This window comes from Talpa europaea (assembly GCF_964194135.1).
Source record: "Talpa europaea genome assembly, chromosome: 12".
Classification (NCBI taxonomy): domain Eukaryota; kingdom Metazoa; phylum Chordata; class Mammalia; order Eulipotyphla; family Talpidae; genus Talpa; species Talpa europaea.
Window position 1 is genome coordinate 72,965,355 of NC_140079.1, and position 18,880 is coordinate 72,984,234.

An 18,880-nucleotide genomic window follows, 5' to 3' on the forward strand; every position below is an offset into this window, starting at 1 on the left:
TGTGTCTTTCTTGAGCTCCAGGGACAGTGGGGTCTGCAGAAGACCTAGCAGATCCCAGAGCCCAGCATGGTGCAAATGGATGCTGCCTCTGGGTGGATATTGTCCCTGGGCCCAGCGACCACCTGCTGTCTCCCTGCTCCCCCTACTGCAGGTCAGGAGCCCCCATGCCTGGTGGGAATGCTGGCTAATGCTGGTCCTGGTGGGGAGCTGAATGTGAGAGTGATGTGGAAGGAAAAAAACAGGGAAAGGAAGCAGCAGGGGGTCCTGGCTGGGAGAAGAGGCACTGCACCAGTGGGCTGGTGGAAGCTGGGTGCAGTCAGAGCAGTGACTGACAGCTAAGGGTCAGGGTGAAGGGAAGAGGAAGATCAAGGAAGGGAGGTAAGCCCAACTTTGCATTTGGGGGAGGACCGGACCCATAATTCTCAGGGTACTGAGGACCTAGAGAAGATTCTGGTGCCTTAGGAAGATGAATCAGACCCAGGTGGTGCTGTTGATTATGGAGAAAGGGAAGGGGTTCTCCTGCCACCCCATGGTGCCCAGATGAGGGTTGTTTTTCAATCCCCACAAGATGGGATTGCTCAGGCCCATAGTGGACACTGTCTCTGGAACGGTCTGTAGAGTCCAGCAAGGGGCTGATGAGGGGCTGTGCGCTGTCCATCCTGCCCCGAGGGGGCATAACTCAGACCCTCCAGGGGAGCTGGGAGCAGTGGCCTTGGGAGGCTGCCCCAGTGCATGCTGTACCTCCCGCAGTCAGCACCCCTGGGACCTGGGCACGGCACACAGGGCTTGTGCTGGCGGCCGCATGGTGAAGGCAGGGGCAGGGGTGGTGTTCAGCATAGTGGAGCTGAGGCCAGGTGGGGGCAGCAGGCGGTATCTCTGGAGGAGGCCTGCGAACAGCAGGAACAGTTCCATCCTGGCCAGGCTTTCCCCGACGCATACGCGGCGGCCTGAGGGGGAAACCAAGGCAGGAGTGGGTTCTTCAGACCTGTCCCCTGAGGCAGAGGCATGGGCTGACCCACACGTCCCCTATGAGTAGGTGGGAGCAGGTCCTGGGACCCTCGGGTGAAGCTAGGGGAGGGGTCCTGCCCACCAGTCTGGAGTCCCTGCGTTCCCCAGGCCACCCATGTCTCCCCCACCTCAAAGCTTCAGGCACCTGCAGAGAAAGGCAAGAAGGCCGCCCGATTCACGAAGCGCCCATCAGCGTCCAGGAAGTGGCCCGGATTGAACTGGCCAGGGGTGTCCCACTGAGTCTTGTCCAGAAGTACAGAGCTCAGCAGAGGGACCACGGTTGTGCCCTGTGGCGGGGCAACAGGTGGGCCAAGCCTGGTTACCCCACCCACCCAGGTGTACTCCACCCTGGGAGCACAGAGTGGAGGGGCCCCAAGGAGAAAAGGTAGTTGGGGTGCACCAGTTGTGTTCAGTGTTATCCCCATTTCACTTGTGGCACTCAGCAAGACCAGGTGACACCTTAGTCCTGCTTTGCTGAAGTCCCAGGTTTAAGGGACCTGAGGGGCCAAGGACAGACCCACCTACTCTGGAACCCCCTTTCCTGTTTCCCATGACATCAGGCACCCCAGGGTTCCCAAGACTACCAACCCATCCCTCCCACCCAAAAAAAGGTACGAGTGAGGAGTGCTAGCCCTGTGAGGGGGGTGCAGGGGACGGGCCAGGGCTGTAGGTCCCTCCCACCTTGGGAAGCAGATAGCCACCCAGCTGGGTGTCGGCCGCTGTGCATCGGGGCACATGGGGCAGAAGGGTGATGAATCGCTGGACCTCATGCAGCACAGCGTTGGTGTAAGGCAGTGACCGCTGGTCCTCCGGCCGGGGAAGCCTCCCAGGCCCCAACACACGGTCCAGCTCCTCCTGCACCCGACCTGCGGCAGAGCGTAGCACCAGCATCCCCGGGAACCTTCAGCCCCTCAACTGGGAGGACCCCACCCAGGGCCAGCCTCGGGGCATGGGGTCTTACCCTGCACACTTGGGTGCTTGCCCATCAGGAGGGCGGCCCACTGCAGCGTGGCTGAGGTAGTTTCCGTACCAGCCATGACCATGTCCAGGATACAGGCCACAACATTGGTCTCAGCAAATAGGCCATCTGGATCTTTCCCCTGCAGAAGTGGGTGGGGGGTGGCTCAGTGGGAGGTTGGGATCTGTGGGGCCCCACCCAGCCCTGGGCTTGAGAGGTAGGACCCTGAATTTTGACAGAAAGAACAATTAGGAGCACCCACTCCATCTGGGCTCATGGCATCCTCCCAACCAGGAGGCGGGCACTGTGAATGCCCGTTTCACAGATGAGACTGAGGCCCAGAGAGGTGCCTAGTCAGGAGGTGGAGGAACGAGGTGCAGGACCAACACAGACCCCTTCCCAGCCCAGCTCCTCCTGGGTGGGTCCCTGGGATGCTCCCAGGCCTCCTCAAGGTGGGGGTGGGTCTCCCCCACACCTGGCCCTTCTGCATCAGGGCGTCCATGTAGCTCTGCACAGGACCTCTGGTGGGTGTGGGTGGCCGCCTGGCCTGCAGGAGCATCCTCAAGATGACTCTAACCTCCTCAATCTTTCGCAGCACGGGCTGATGCAGCTGGAACAGGGCCCCAAGCCAGGGGTAGATGTTGAACAGCTGGGGGCAGAGGCGGGGTGGAGATGAGGGTGAGGCCCCGTTCCCCCCAGTGGAGTGAATCATTCCTTGGTTAGGTGTGTTCACATGTCCAGACCCCTCGTGCACCCCAGGCACCAGGCAGACATGCCAGGGGCCCCTCGCCCTCCTGGTCGGGCCAGTGAGACTTAGATGAAACCTTTGGGTGGGGTACGGGAAGGAGGACGCACACCTGCAAGTCCCCTGAAAACCTGGCCCTGCCTCCTCCACCAAAGTGGGTGACTTGGAGAAGGAAAAGGGTTGCTGCTACAGAAATAATTTTAAATTCTGCTGCAAGTCATTAAAAAAATGGAAGAATTTGCAAACTTCTGGCTCCAGCTCATGCCGCCATGAGCCAGGGTTCACAGCAGTCTGTCTGACACATCTGCACGCAGTCAGTGCTCAATAGATGCTACCTGCTATCCCAGCTCAGCCTAGCACTGCTGTGGCCCCTGAACATTATCGACCCCTGGGAGCAAATCATGTGGAGCTGGTCACAGGAACGGAACAGGATGGAACATTCCATGGCCCCAGGAGCTGACCCATCTGACTGCACCCTCCTAGTTTCCGTACCAGCCATGACCATATCCAGGACACAGGCCACCACGTTGGTGGCGGGGGCCCCTGGCTGGCCTTGGCAGGACTGGCTTTCTCGCGGAGGCTGAATATTCCTGCCCAGAGGACACCAGAGGTCCCCCACACACACTTGACTATGGCCAGAATTAGGACTCACTTCCTAGGTTCCTCTTATCAGGGGGCCAGCAGCAACCCCACCTGCCCACAGCTTCATGTCAGAGGATCAGGGTGAGAAGGCGTGTGAGCCACGAAGCCACCATAAAGACACAAACCACCCTGAGATGTGGGTGCCTAAGAGAACGGCAGAGTGATCGATGACAGAAGCTACAAAGATGCTTTTACCTTCTGGAAAAGAGTGAATCGCACGCAACCCCAGAGTCTGACAATAGGGGGAACTGGTTCTTATGATTTTCAAGACATCAAGGACTGATGTCGGATGGAAGACCCCTGGGTCCTCAGGACTAGGGAACTTGGGAAACCCGTGTCCCAGGAAGAAACGCCCAGTCTCCAACCCCCCACCTTTGAGCATCTGTTGCTGATAAGGAGGTGCAGGAATGGGAGGCAGGACTCCTGCTTAGGCACCCTGCATTTCACAGAGCATGGGACACAGGCCTGAGGTCTCTGGTCAATTGGCGTCAGAGACAGGATGTGCTGCAGGCCCCCTGGATCCATTCCAAGGCTGCCCACCTCTCAAGAGTGAGGGGTGGTGCTGGGCCCCCCACCCAGCCTGTCTCAAGAAGCCAGGGGGCAGTACTCTCTCACCTGCAGGCCAGGGGTCCCCAGCAGGACCATGACCTCATCAATGAGTCCCAGTAGGGACACGAACACGGGGTCCTTGTAGTCGAACCGCTGGCCGAAGAGGAGTGTGAAGGTGATGTTGGAGGGAGCCCAGCCAAGCAGGGTCAGGGGGAAGGGCTGACCTGGGGGACGGGGGACAGAGACAGGCTTCAGGGATGAAGACCATCGGGAAGAGGGTGTCCCCAGCCCTCACTCACCTCCATAGCCATCCAGCTGCCCCATGAGGCACCTCAGCTCCTGCAGAACCTTGTCAGCCACAGGCCCCCGCCCCACACCCAGGCTGTGGAGGGTGCGAACGGTGAACTGGCGGGCGGCCCTCCAGTGAGCCCCGGATGAGAAGAAGATGCCTGCAGGCCAGACCATGCCTGGTAAGCACCCACCAGGTGACACATGCAGGGAGCACACTGGGTGGAACCGGGTCAGGACCCTGGCTGGAGCCTCACCCTTCCCAAGATTCTTCTCCTAGAACGATCCTAGGAAATAGCCTCCATTCCTCTTGGTGGGTCCCCAATTTGCTGCTCCCTGGGGTACTGCCTGCCCGTGGACACCCTGTATTTCCCTGAGAACCACACTTGCCAGGAGGAAAGGACCCTTCTCAGTGCCCCCACCGCTCCAGGGGTCCAGGGGCTCCCATGCCCAGCAGGCCTGCAGGAGCTGAGCCAGTTCCTGCCCCTGCCCTCAGCCAAAGCCACCACCGCCGGCAAATACCTACCCCTGCCGCCCTGTATGAGCTGGAAGATGGCGATGGGGGGCCGGTCAGCCAGCTCCTGTCCGGTGCCCACCAGGGCCTCCTTCACAGCCTCGTAGCCCGTCAGCACCACCATCTTCTGGCGCCCCAAGTGAACAGTGAACACCGGCCCATAGCGTTCTGAGAGCTGGGGGCACAGGCAGGGATCAAGGGGTGGCCCCGCCCTCTGGTTCTGGGATCTCCCCCGGCTGCCTTACCGGGGCAGGGTGAACAAATGCCCCGGTGCCACAGAGGGGAGGTCCATTTGGCCAGAGCAGGTCTGGGGAGCAATGTCTCCAGGAAGGTGGGATATGGCTGTCATAAGGTCTTTTTGGGGAAAAGGAAAGTTTTTCTCACCCTAGCCTGCCCCACCTAGTAGGAGGACAAGAGCCATAGCAGCCCAGTAAGAGCTGGCTGCTGTGGCCTCAGTGTGTGCCATCCCCTTTGCCCCAAAGTGGGGAGGGCTGTCGTGGCCCTGCATCATAGGTGAGGGAGCTGAAGTCTGGAGACAGGGAGTGAGTGGCTGTTCATCGTGTATACTGAGAAGCTGGGATTCGACCTGGCTCTGCCATCCTATCCACTGGCCACTTGCCACCAGCAAGAGAGTCAGTGGTCTCTGGTGCCAGCACTGGACACAGAGCCCTGAGCCCAGTGCCTGCAACTTGGTGGGGAAGTTGCTTCAGTCCAGGGCACTGTGTGGGTCCTCAGCTCCCCTGAGTGGCTGAACCACTGCCCCTCTTCTCCACCCACCTGCCTGGCAGCCCAGGGCAGTACTGGAAGCAGAGATCACAGCAAAGAGCTGGGAGGGGAAGGTTGGCTGGGTGGCCCTCAGGGGCCCAGGGGCTAGGCCTGCACCTCACTTCACCCTTAAGCCAGTAACTCCTAGCTGCGAAGCAAGGCTGCCTGCCTTTAACATGGGATGAGGACCTTCCAGCCTCCTGCCCAGGTCTAGCTGCACTCGGACAGCATCTACCTGCCCCATGGTACCTCTGTGAGCAGGTCGTTTTTAGTTCATTGTCCAGCCTCTGCCACACAGGGATGTTCCCAGGAGTGCCTGCCCCTCCCTTCTGGTGCCACCAAACCTGGCCCTGCAGGCTATCAGCAAATGCTGCCTCCTTCAGGGAGCCCTCCTAGCCTGTCCTTCCTGGCCCACTGCTCCTTGGATGGTGTATCTGCTTTCCTGTGGCCAGGGAGGTACTTGGGCCTTCTGTGCCCCAGCCAGACCAGTGCCAGGCTCCTACCCCACAGGGGTCCCAGCCAACAGAGTTGGACTTCCCTTGAAATGGGTTAGAGGTGCCACAGTCCTTAAGACTGGGGCTGGTGGGGAGCCTGCTTGGGGCCCAGGATGAGGGAGAAGAGCTGTAGGACCTTTCCTCCCCAACTTACCTCCATCAGCGACCGGTCCTGCTGAGACACCCGCAGCAAGTGCAGGTTCCCGATGAGGGGCAGCGGGCGCGGCCCTGGGGGCCAGTGTGAGTCTGGGGAGGGGGCTCGGGTGCAGACATGGACTAGCCCCCACAGCCCCAGGAACAGCAGGAGCCCCAGGAGCAGCAAGGCCATGAGGACGCAGGCGCGAGGCCCCAGCTCCCTTTCCTGGGCCCACGTCCCCACCCTGTGCCTTATAGGCCTCTGGGCAGGAGGGCGTGCCAGCACCCCACCCACCCCCACCACCCCGAGAATGTGGAACGAGCGGTTTGCAGGGGACAGCCAGGCAGCTTAAAGCGACAGGCGTGTGTGGAATGTGGGGTCGAGCCTGTGGCAGCGAGCAGGGGTCCAGAGACTGTCTGGGGGTATGATGTCTGGGTCCTGTGCTTGGGGCATCCTCGTCCCTGGCCTTGTTGGAGAGAACACACTGTGCTCACTGCTTGCCCCTTCCTGCAGGTCATGGCCCTCTGCCTCAGTCTCCCCATCAGCACAGGGACCTCAGTGCTTTGCAACCCAGTCCTGGATCTGCAGGGAGGAGCCCCTGCTCTCCCCATGCTCTGGGTCTGGGGCAGGACACCCTCAGCATAGCTCCTGTGTGGGGCAGGAGGATCACAGATCTCTCCCATGCTCACCACCACCTGTGTCTACAAGTGGGAGAATACCAGGTGTGGAGACCACGAGGGTCTGCACAGCAGACACCTCAAATCCCAGGGCCTTCTGAAGCCACCATCTGTTCCCCGCACTGTACAGAGGAGTTCACTCCCAGTGATAGTCTCTGTGGTTGGAACAGGGGTGGGTGGGGTCAGGGCTGCTGCTCAGAGGGGCCCACTCTGCAGGCAGGGTGGGGACTGGGCCAGGCATGCTGGGTGACAGGTGGCCGAGTTTACAAGCCTCTGTCTGTCTGTGCCCCACTTGGGTCTCCAAAACCCTGGTGGTCGACTGGGAGGGGTGGAGGCATCACTTTGAGGGGCAGGCAGGCTGTTGGCACCAGAAGTGGCTGGGCCTGCTTTGCGCCACCTGCCCTGACATGAGGCAGCCAGAGCCCCGTCCCTGCCGGCAGGGCCCCTTACCACAGGGCCTGTCTCTTAAGGTGTTGTCCATGTCCTTACACAGACCCCAGAGCTAAAGCAGCCTAAGGAACCTGACCGCCTCCCAGATCTGCACACCTCTTGCCGTGGGGTGCTCACCACCTCCAAGATTGCTGTCCTGTTGCACAGCTAAGGGGTGCAGTGGGGTGATAGTTTTCTGACTATCTCCTGCTGAGTCACTTAAGCTGCCTTAGCTGCTCCTGAGTGCAGGGTGGGGGTCCTGTCAGCCCAGGGCAGTTCACGTGACTGATTGCACACACTTTAATTGAGTACCTGTGTGCGTTGGGCTCTTCCATGGGCCAGGGTTACAGAAATGGATGCTGTCGGACCCTAGAAGGGCCCTCTCAGCCTGGCGGAGAGGTCAGTGTGGCAGAGGGTCACAGAGGAACATGTTAGCAGAGGGCACAGCCTGTGAAAAGCCTGGAAGTATGAGCAAGCAAGGTGGGCGGCATGGGGAAAGCTGGGCAGGCTGGTCATCACCCCAGAGTTCGGTCGAGGGATCTCACTAGGAGGGATACCCCTGGCGGCAGGAAAGCATAATGTGGCTGGGGTGCTGGAGGCAAGAATTTGGGGTCCCTGAGGTGGGGGCTCTGTTTCCTCAACCTTCTCCTTGAGGTGGGTACGGCCTGGATGCCAGTAAGCCATGCTGGGCATGAAGCCCAGATCTCAGGGCTGCCAGATTGGGCACCTGCATAGACCCCTCCTTCTCGGGAGCAGGCGTGCCCCCTGTAGGGGCAGTGGTGCAGGTGGGGAGGATCTTCCAGAACTACCCCTGCTGAACCAGTTTCTGGCCTCTCATCTGCAGGACCCTTCATCTCCTTCCCACAGCATTGGGGGACTGCCCCCATTTCACGGAGGAGGAAGTGGGACACTCCAGCACCACAACACTCTGACTGGCATCCCACTGTCCAGCAAGATGAGCTCGGTAGTGAAGAGCACATGCTGGGAACCATATTCAGGGCAGCCCTGGACTCTGCCCCTTGCTCACAGCCGGGTCCTAGGCAGTACTCCCCCTCTGGAAGCCCCAGATTGCCCAGTCTGCACAGGGGCACCCTATTCCTAGCCATTAGTTGGTGCCCAGGATTTAGTACAGACAGAACAAACAGTGTGTGACTGACAAGGTGGCAAACAGGCTCCCTGAGCACGGTAGGACCCAGCCCCATGGACCGGCCTGAGGAGGCAAGGCAGGCTCCAGAACTGCTCAGTGTCAGATGAGCAAACTTAAGCTCAGGGTTGTCAGGGGCATATCTAGCCAATGAGGGTGGAACTGGGGGGCTGGCCATGAGCCTCTGCAACGACATGAGTGTCCAGGGCTCCCAATGACGGCTGAGAACCCAGTCTGGGACCTTTAACATGACAGAGATTACTCTCTCAGAGGAGACCAGATGTCTGTATGATGGATGCAGGCAGAGCTGGCTCCTCCAAGGTGGGGAGGGCCCTTCCTGCCTCTCCCAGCTTCTGCCGGCCTCTTTCCTTGCTGGTGGCCGCATCCTCCATCTCTGCTGCTATTGCCTCGTGCCCTTTCCCTGCACGACCGGGTGCTTCGCTACTTCTGTCTCTTGGAAGCAACCAGCCTAGGATGTAGCTGCCTAGAACAGGAAGATCACATCTTGAGTCCTGACTTCGGTGATTAGATTGACAAAGACCAGGGGGCACATCCAACAGACTATTACATCAGTGCCAGCTTGGATATTTGTCCACTTGATAGACGACACACACCAGTAAGGCCCAGAAGTCCAGGAAAGGCCTTAGTGCAGAATGGGCTCCTTGCCAAATGCCACTTGCTCCAGTTCCTTCCAGGGATACGTGGCACCGTAATGTATGTGACTTTGTTCTTTAAAAAAAAAAAAAAAAAGATTTATTTATTCATGCAAACAAGAACTGGGGTACAGGCCAGAGGTGCAGGGGGTGAGAGGGTTCCCCAGAGACAGAGTGGGGAGCAGAACAGGCGGATTGACTGAAATATGCTACTGAGGGGAGCAGTGGGTGGGACAGGAGAGGTCTGCTGTGCCTTGTGGGTCACCTCCCTGGCTGGGGATTGAACTCATGCTGTAGTAGCTGCAGACAGCTTCATAGTGTTGCAACTTAACCCCCTGTGCCACCAGGGAGGCCCCTGTGACTTTGTTCTTACAACTTTCACATACAGTGAACTGTGCAAGTTCAATTGGACAGTTGGATGAGTTTTGATATGTTTACATTCATGAAACTTTGCCCCATGCCGGACAGTGAGCCTCTCCATCAACTCCAGGTCCCTTCCTGCCCCTGCGCCCCTCCCTCCTCTAAGGTGACAATGTGACTGGGGTCATTCAGCAGCTTCCCATCCTCTGTATCACTTCTTCTCTGGCATGGCTAGCCTTCCCATTGTTTCTGATCTCACATTGTCACAAACATCCTGTTAAAAATATCTGTGTGTGTGTTCCTGTGTGCATAGTTGCAACAGATGATGTCAAATAAGTTCTTAGAAATGAGTCCCTGACCAGAGGATTGACTCCTTGTTAGGTTCCAGCAAACATTCTCAGATGCCCTGTGAAGTCCTTGTACCCACAGGCCCACAAAGGTGAGCCTCTTTCCTCCCACCTCTGGCCAGACATGGAGAAGTAGGCAGGAGCCTTTCACCTCCCGGCTCAATGTTCTCTGGGTGTTCCTGCCTCCCTACTGCTCTCTTTTCTTCCCCTCCCCAATATCTGATGCCAAATGCTGGGTAGGAGCTTCAGGCTGTCCTGCCCTCTCTTCTCTGCCCACACCTCCTCTTGATGTCAGCACACCCATTTTCTTGGCATCAAGAACAATTTCCAAGGGCCTTCCCGGTGGTGCAGGGGTTGAGCACTGGGCTGCTGTAGCACCGGTTCGATCCCTGGCCACCGGGTAAGGGTCCCACATGGCACACAGACCTCTCCTGCCGCCCGCTGCTCCCCTCAGCAGTGTTATTTCGTCAGTCTGCCTGCTATGCTCTCCGCTCTGATTCTGGTGAATTCTCTCACCCTCCCGCGCTTCTGACTGTACCGAGTGTTTGTATAAATAAATAAATAAATCTTTAAAAAAAAAATTTCCAAGCATATAACCCCGAACTTCAGAACTTCAGGGTCCCCTACCTCTTCACTTCCTGAAGGTTCTTCCGGGCATGTATATGGGACTTCTTTCCCTGTCACATGGCATCTGAACCCAACTGCTTTATGCCAGTAGGCATTATTATTAAGGGAAAACCCCAAATTGACTGGAGCAGTACACTGGGTCAAATGGTGTTCATGTTCATCTACAGCTTCAGGATATGACCTTATTAGGATATAGGGTCTTTGCAGGTGAAATGAAGTTTAGATGAAGTCATCCTGCATTAGGATGCCCCTAACGCAGTTGAAACAGGGTCAAAATGACCTCAGTTTTCTAAGTTACACAAAACTTGTCTAATTTTCCTTTGAGACTTGCTCACAGACACAGCAGAGACTTGACGCTTATCACCAGGTGATACAATGGGAGCACTCATAGACGTGAAGGACGTGGACCTAAACCCCAAGGAGGTCGAGATTCAGAGACCACCAACATGGGACCAAAAATAACAGGGGTGGAGGGAAGGAAGGGAGCCTACCCAGAGGCAGCAGAATTTATTAAAATGGAAATATGGGCAATACTTACTTTCAGACAAGGATTGATCCAGGGATGGGTGATGTCCTGAGAATCTGGAATAATTCCCCTGGATTCTTGGGTCCAGTGGCTTTATTCTCTGTGGGTCTTCGTAAGAGGCTGTCTAGACTGAGCTTCAGTGCTGCCCATGATATGGCATAGGCCTTCTACGTCAAGGTCTGCCTGCTCTGCTCCTTCCTGAGTGCAACAATCACTGAAGCTTCACATACCTGAGTCTGGGCTGTTTGTTGCACGGTGGCAGGTCATTCACATCTCACACTCTGGCTATACAACTGGGCAAGGGACCTGACATCTTTGTGCTTCTCTGCGTGTGAGATGGGGCTGGCCTGCTCTCTGTGTCGGTATCCCTGGGGTGGAGGATGTGGCTGATAGTAATACCCCATAGCCAGGAAATTGAGCAAAAAAATGCTGGGACTTCTTGCTGGATTTGCTTTCCTCACAGGAGTTGGCTTGTGCCCTGCTCTGGCATCAGGCACAGCCACCAACCCCGGCCTCTTTCTCACCCCCGACCTTCCTGGGCACAGCAATGATCTTCACCTGCTTTACCAGAGTTAATCCAGGCCAGGTGCCACTGCTCCCTCCTTCAGGGAGGCATCTTGATGTCAGCCTGATGCGCTTTTCCCTGGGGAACCGTTTCTTTGGATCCATTTGGCTTTTCCAGGCGAACCTGTGCGTGGGACTGGTGCTATGTATGGCTTTGTCCTTTTTGATATTCAACTCATTATTGAAAAGGCTGAAAATGGAGATAAGGATTGTATCTGGCACTGGTTGACCTCTTCCTAGATTTTGTTACTTTCTTCACGATGATCCTGACTATGACTGAGAAGGATAAGAAGAAAGAATAAATGAAACGACCACCTAGCCTTTCCCAATTTGACTTCCCTCCACCCCTTATTTCCTCTTTGCACATATGACAAGCAATCATGTTCTGTCATAATGAAAAGCATCAGAAAAAAAGAACTGAACATCCGCACTGTGCATATAAAGAGGGTTCCAAAAATGTTAGTTCCTCATCCTGCTTTTCGTATCTGTGTAAGGCCGATAAAAGTCCTTCCTTTCTCTCCCAGTGAAACATCTTGGATAAAGCAGTAATCATTTGCCAGGTACAGTGTGTCAGTTAAAAGCTGGCTGTCACCTCATGGTCATTGGTTCCTCAGGGCCCCTAGAGTGAGAGGCTGCCAGCAAGCTCTGGGGGTGGGGAGGGCCTGTCCCTTTTATTGCTAAGTGGCATGATCTAGTCAAGTGGAAAGTGCTATTTGCTGGGTAATAACAGCTTCTATTGTTCACAGCCCTGGAAACATATTAATGAATAACCCAGCACAAAGCCCTTGGTTCCAGCCATGTAAAATGGCTGTTTATTTGACAAGAACAAGGTACAGTTTTCCTTTTGTAGTTTTAAGTGGACCCAGAGCCTCAGGCTGATTGAGGCCCCAACAACTGGAATGGGCTTTCCCGGTAGCCCTGAACTCTCCCTGCTGACCCCTGCTGGATGGCCTACCAGCATTTGGTGCCAGCTCTGTGCTGGCACAGGACACACATAGCCCTCAGGCACAGAAACCCAATGGTATGAGCAGGCCTACAGGGATCCAACAAAGGAGGAGCTAGGTGCCTTCCAGATGAGGGTGGAGCCAGGTCTAAAAAAAGGGGCCCAGGGTAGGAGCTATTAGGATTTGCTGGCCAGGCCCTTTTCTGCAAGATCCTGGATTGCTAGAATTGACTCGTTTTGACATTAGGAGCAGTGATGTTGGGTCACATCAGCAACCTGGGGCAAGAAGGCTTGACCAGAGGGGCCAGCTGGTGAGGACCCATCTGCTTCTTTCCAGGCCTGGCATGTGGTGGGAGGGTCAGATGAATGGACAGAGTTTGGAGCTCATGGCAACTCATGGCCCACAGTAAGGCCCCCACCTCCAGGCCAAAACCATGGGCTAGGGGTGGGGTACCCAGGCTACAGGACTGGGAAGAGGCTTTGCCAGGGAGCTGGGGTCTCCACTGAGTCCTTTCACTGTTGTCCTCGTTGCTGTAACAATAATAACAAGCACCTGCCAGGGGTATAACTGTTTATTATGCACTTTCACACCATTATGAGTTGAATTGTGTCCCCCCCCAAATTCATATGTTGAAACCTTATCCCCAATACCTTAAAGTGTGTCCTTTTGGAAACAGGGTTATTGCAGATGTAATTAGATTTAATTAGTTAAATTACAATTTATTAGGGTGTCCCTAACTCAATATGACTGTGCCCTTACACCAAGGAGGTATCTAGATACAGACATGAACACAGGGAGGAACCCAGTACAGACAGGTAGAGATGGGGTGATGTATCTATAAGACATGGATTGATGGCATACCAGCAGGAGCTGGGATGTAGCCTCTGGAGCAGCATCTCCCTCAGAGCCTCAGAGGGCACCAACCTACCTGCCCCTTGATCTGGGACTTCCACCTCCAGAAAACCAAGAGAGTACATTTCTGTTGTATTAAGCTGCCCAGTGTGTGGCAGCCCAAGAAAACTAACATCAGCTCCCTTGATGTATTTCTCAACAGGTAAGCACCTGTTGAGATTAGGCCATTGGTGTCCGTGGGGAAAAGCCCTGCAGACCCACTGAGGTGCAGAGACACCTGGACACAGTATTCCAAGAAGTTGGAGTCTGCCTGCCCTTGGTTTCACTGTGGATTGATGCTGTGTGGCCTTGGGTAAGTTGCTGGACCTCTCTGAGCTTCAGTTTCCTCATAAGGAAACAGTGGCTTGGCCGCTGCCGTTGAATGCTTGTGAGGGTCGACAGGGCAAGATTGGAAAGCAGGGAGAAATATGCCAGGTGGAGTCAGGGTTACTCAGAGCTCAGCTGTCGAGGGGGCGGGTTCCGTGGATCGGGGCGGGGCTTTGTGTGGGCGGGGGCGGGGGGGCGGATCTTGCGGCGAACGGCCGCCCTCCGATCGACGCGCTCGGCGCTCCCAAGGTCGCGCTCGGCGCTCGGCCGGCCGCCTTGCGTATGGCGCGCATCCTGGACGGAGTAACCGGGCGTCGTTATCATGTCGACGGCCATGAATTTCGGGTCTAAGAGCTTCCAGCCACGGGCCCCCGACAAAGGCAGCTTCCCGCTGGATCACTTCGGTGAGCGGTGGGAGCCTCGAGCCGATCTCCGAGCCGCAGTGGTGGGAGGAGGCAGCCAAAACGGCTGCAGTCGGCGGTCACCGGGGACGGGGTCCGGGCCCGCCCCGCGCGGCCTTACCCTGGATTCCAGGCCCCAGCCCCGACCCCCGGCCCCGGCTCCGGGACTCCTGACTCCCTGGGCCTAGACCTGGGCTGGGTTGGGGCCGCAGCGGCCTGGTGGGGCCACCGGCCTGTGCTCTCTGGCCAGTGGAGAAACTGAGGCCCGGGCCCCCACTGTCTGAGCAGAGATGCCCGGGACCGAGAGAGCCTTATTTAGGGAGCAGGGTGTGCCGGGCGCTTTAAAGAAGACGCAGTTAAAAAAACTCTTTTGCCAGTTACGAAGCTTGTGATTTGTTCAACTTGAGGCTTAAACGGCTCATTATTGGTATTTTAGGCAGAACTGGAAAATGCTCACCGCACGTTTGTGGGCAGACATCTGGGTTTTGGGTAAACCACAGAGGTGATCTACCATGAATATAAAGATTTCGAAAATTTGAAGATCCCCGCCCCCCGCCCTCTCCCCATTTTACTATGAAAAATTCTGATCACACAGAGAGTGGAATCATAACATGAACACTCATGTTTCCCGCCGTGTAGATTCTCCCCTTTTTATCATGTGCTTGCTTTACTACCGTCGTCGATTTGTTTTCTGTGTCGTTTTCAGCATGTGTCTGAGGAAATCATGTTTCCAAAGGAAAAACAGCTACTACTCGGGCTGCTGTGTGAACATGTCATATTTCACTTTAAAAAGAAAACGCTGATTTTCTTTTTTTGTTCTAGGTGAATGTAAAAGCTTTAAAGAGAAATTCATGAAGTGCCTCCGTGACAAAAATTTTGAAAATGCTTTGTGCAGAAATGAATCAAAAGAATATTTAGAATGCAGAATGGAGAGGCAAGTACATGCTGACAATTGTGACTTCTCCCACCAAAACATTTTTTTCCCAAGAAGTCATTGTAATGTGCTTTGTTCAGGTCTTGGGTTCACCTGGTGTAGAATTATTTCACCGTGAAATTGAGGCTTATCAGATTAAGTTGTACTAAAAGTTGTTTAGCAATCATGAGAACCTTTTCTTGAGTGAGGGCATTTATATATGATTGCATATCTCACAGTATTTTCTTTCCAAATTTGGATGCTGCTCACCTGTCATTCAGGTTTCACCATCATACATCATAAAAATGCTGACAGAGTCAAAAGATTTGAAGATTGTGGGTATGCAGTTTATTTCTTTCACATTCTCAGACCATAAAAATATGCGCTTTGCAGTTTGTTCCTCTCAGAGCTGCTGGGAATGTGACAGGGAAGACAATAGGCTGTTTAAGAAATGATGAAAGATGAATGATTCTTCCTGTCTTAACCAGAATTCACCAAAGCTGACTTTTCAACAAAGTAAAGTTATTTATAATTACAAGTCCTTGAAATTTTTCTTAAGAAAATAAATTCCAATCCTTAATGGAGAAAACTGTATAATGTATAATTATAAGTGGTGGTGGAAATTTTTATTTCTGCCTCCTGAGCCCTTCATTAGCTCACTAAGGAGTCCAGGCTTCACACAGCCTTGTGCTGAAGAAGAACGAATCCAATTTGAGCCCCATTTCCATTTTCCCATAACAAACTTAGACATTCCCCTCAGCACTGTTGTTTTCCAGGCAGAGGTGTGTTGCGGGCCTGTGGATGGTCATTGGGACTTTGGGGGGGAGCCTTTCTGGCAGTGGGCCTGCTGTGAGGCCCTTTGTGCTGCCATCTCGGGTTCTGGCTCACACAGACTTAAATTTGACAAAAAGCCACACTGAATCCAACTCTTGCCGTCTTTATGTAGCACATTGGGCTCCACATGTTAAAGTCACTGTCTTTTAATGCATCTTTAATAACTGGAACTAAGTGAGTTTCATGTTGGCACTGCCATACTTTGGAGATGATTTGAGGTTCTCTACCAGGTGAGGTGTGAGCAGGTCACTCACCTCTCTGATGACATTGTCCTTGCTCCAGAAGGTTTGCTATTTTGGGTTTTCAGAGATTCCTGGCTTTTGAGGCCGAGCAAGCAGGAGGACCCTGTCTCTTCCTGTTTAACCCTGGGAGTGAGCTGCCCAGATGCCTGTGTGGTGCTGTCTTGCTTATCAGTTTCTGGAGACCAACTTGGCTTGCTGAGGATAGGGGGCCGCTGGACAGAGATGCCACTCTGTAGGTTTCATGATTTCAAGTGACTTCACTAGCTGGTCAGACGATGTTGAGGTGACTGCACAGTGTGTATTTGTCTTGGTCAGTTATTTTGATTAGACTTTTGGTTGGTTGGTTTTTAGTGAATATTCTCAAAGGTAGAACATGGTCCAACCTCCTTCACCCAGATTCTGTATCAAGATTTTGCTCTTATCACACACCCTCTTATACCTTCTTACGATGTGTCCTCATGAGAGTGAGTAAGAACTATGTGTTTAGAAGCACAAAGAAGGAGCCAGGAGGGAAAGACAGTAAGACATGGTTCCAGATAGCCCTTCAACAGATCTGTGAGTCTTCTGTAAAATCTGGCTCCTTCACATGGTCACCAAAAACAACCACTGAGTCCTAAAGCCAAAAGGGAGATTTAAACATCTCCTTAGCATAAGGGAACCAACCATGGAAAACATTCATGGTCAGCATTCAGGACTGAGCCATTCAGATCATCCCAAAAAAATCAAGTGGCGTCTTTGTGGAATGCAATATTACTCTCAACTTTTGCTGTACAGTACCATCATCTTAGGGGTATTAAATTCATGATTCAGGGCAACAAAGTTTTGATGTGTTTCATATTCATTAGGGCCACATTCCTAGCAATCCCTGTTATTAATCTCAGCCTGATCTGTCCAAGGTCTCCACAAGGATCACCTGCTACCTCTTCCACACCCCACTGAAGAGGTTCCCCATCATGTGTCAGCCCAGTGACCACCCACAGAGTGGAAACTGACATTTAAGTCATTACAGAGGCCATATGTGTATTGCTGTCAATTTTAAGGGCTATTGGCCAGCTCTTTCGTATTCTTTTGCTAAGTTTGCCTAATTTGAGTTTAAGGAGTGTCTTGTATGTTCCAGTGCTTGTAGAATTACTTTAATCTGCTAGCCAGATTAAACTGCACTGAAGGTTTTGCAATTCTGGGGACATTTTCCTGAGTGGTAAGTGACAGATCTCTGCATGTGTTATCCTGGAGCTCTACCAACTTCCTGGACATTGTGGAGCCCAAGAAGTTGGGGTGCAGCAGGGGACTGCCTGCTGGGGGCGACCAGCTGCCTACAGCTGTCTGGGCTCTCTCCTGCCTATTGGGGTCTTCTGTTGACTCTTTACCCTGCTAGCATGCCATGTGACAGGGAGGCATTGACAGGAGGTCTCAGTGCACCCACCATCCCAGCCTCAGCCCGAGTGGGCTTTGAGTTGCCTCCCCTGCAGGCACTGCTGGTAGGTTGAGTGTACCACGTGTAGGCTCATGCTGCTCTGGAGCCCTCACCTCTTGTCTTAGCTTTTCCTGGGCATTTTCTGCCTTCCTGCCTCCCCTCCCTTTCCTATTTCCCAGTTCCAGACCTAACTGGTGACCTTTTCCATGAAGTTTCCTGGTTTTCCAGACATGAAAGGGAAGCTTATGCAGCATTAGTGTGTATGGGTCTTGAAGCTGGGGCCCTTGGACTCATCACATCTCCAGAATGTGGTAGCTGGGGAGTCTGTTTGAAGCTCTCCCTTCCTTTCCTGGTCCTGGTTTCTCCCTGAATTTAGAGTTGGGATGGGAGCAGACTTGGTGAATCCTGTGTGGATGCCCCAGTGTGCATGGCAGGCTCTGCCCACACCTTACCTCAAGTGACTTGAGCTGAGAGGCACACACATTACCCCAGGAGCTCAGGTCTCAGGTTTCAGAGAGTGGCCGTTCCTGTTTGTCATGTTAATACCTGGCCTCATGGGGAGAGTACAACAGGGGGCCCAGGTGTCAAGGTACTGCTGTCAGGGTCTGTCTCACAGACAGAGTGGTGTGAGGTGAGGTGGTAGCAGATGGACAGCTGGGTACCGCCCTTCCCTGGACAACGCTCTTCATATTCTTCCCCATCCACTTTGACAACTTTCCATTTTCTTTTAGGCAACTGATGGCACAAGAACCACTGGAAAAACTGGGATTTGGAGATTTGATAGATGGAAAGTCAGAGACAAAAAAATAAATTTTGATGGGAAGAAGAACACCGGGCTGTGTTGGGGGCTTCTGGGACAGAGCATTTACACTGATCCCCCCGCCGAGTGTACTTACTGGGCAGCGTGACTGGGCAGTGCCCTTGCCAGCCGCACATAGTCAGAGTAGAGAAACCCTGCCTCAGGTGTGTCCAGAGCTAGAGAATTGTTCATTTTCTGAAGCTTCCCACATTATTTTGAAAATTTATTAGTCCTTTGGATTCTCATTTTTCCCCAGGAGTGAGGCTTTCCCCTTAAAGCTGCATGTATAGTAGTTCTGGGGATGCCCCTGACAGAGGTGGTAAGAATGCCAGAGTGACACCTCCCTCAGTAAGTGGGTGCCTTGGGTCTTCTGTAAAACTGCCCTTTTATAGCATCTATAGCATTGTCTGTTTCTTCAGTATTAACTGTCCATGTTCGCAGATTTCGGTCAATTAGATGCTGTCAGAAAGCCATTTCCTTGCAAGATGGTTTCCTTTTTGTACTCTAATATATGCACAGTTTATTTCCTTTGCTTTTATTTGTCTCTTTACAAAGTAGGCTACATCCTAGGAAGTAAGAAATTCTAGCTTTTGACATGTTTGACTGTTTTCCTGATGCTCACTGAACCACACACCTTTCTACCAGAGTGCTGTTGTTTGATTTGTACCAGGCCATATTTGTAAAACTAG

At 53.8% G+C, this 18,880-nt stretch overlaps 2 protein-coding genes across 2 annotated transcripts; one reads left to right on the forward strand and one right to left on the reverse strand.

Moving 5' to 3' along the window:
• Positions 1 to 750: 750 nt before the first annotated feature.
• On the reverse strand, positions 751 to 6,291 carry CYP2W1 (cytochrome P450 family 2 subfamily W member 1; the record flags this gene model as incomplete). Its single annotated transcript, XM_084250133.1, has 9 exons — positions 751 to 947; positions 1,154 to 1,295; positions 1,690 to 1,874; positions 1,970 to 2,108; positions 2,442 to 2,615; positions 3,969 to 4,126; positions 4,202 to 4,351; positions 4,717 to 4,879; positions 6,118 to 6,291. 9 exons carry the CDS (start codon positions 6,289 to 6,291, stop codon positions 751 to 753), a joined length of 1,482 nt encoding a protein of 493 aa, XP_084106259.1.
• A 7,619-nt stretch (positions 6,292 to 13,910) lies between these two features.
• Positions 13,911 to 18,202, forward strand: COX19 (cytochrome c oxidase assembly factor COX19; the record flags this gene model as incomplete). Its single annotated transcript, XM_084249345.1, has 3 exons — positions 13,911 to 13,992; positions 14,812 to 14,923; positions 18,124 to 18,202. The coding sequence occupies 3 exons, from the start codon at positions 13,911 to 13,913 to the stop codon at positions 18,200 to 18,202; spliced, it is 273 nt and encodes a 90-aa protein (XP_084105471.1).
• Positions 18,203 to 18,880: the final 678 nt, after the last annotated feature.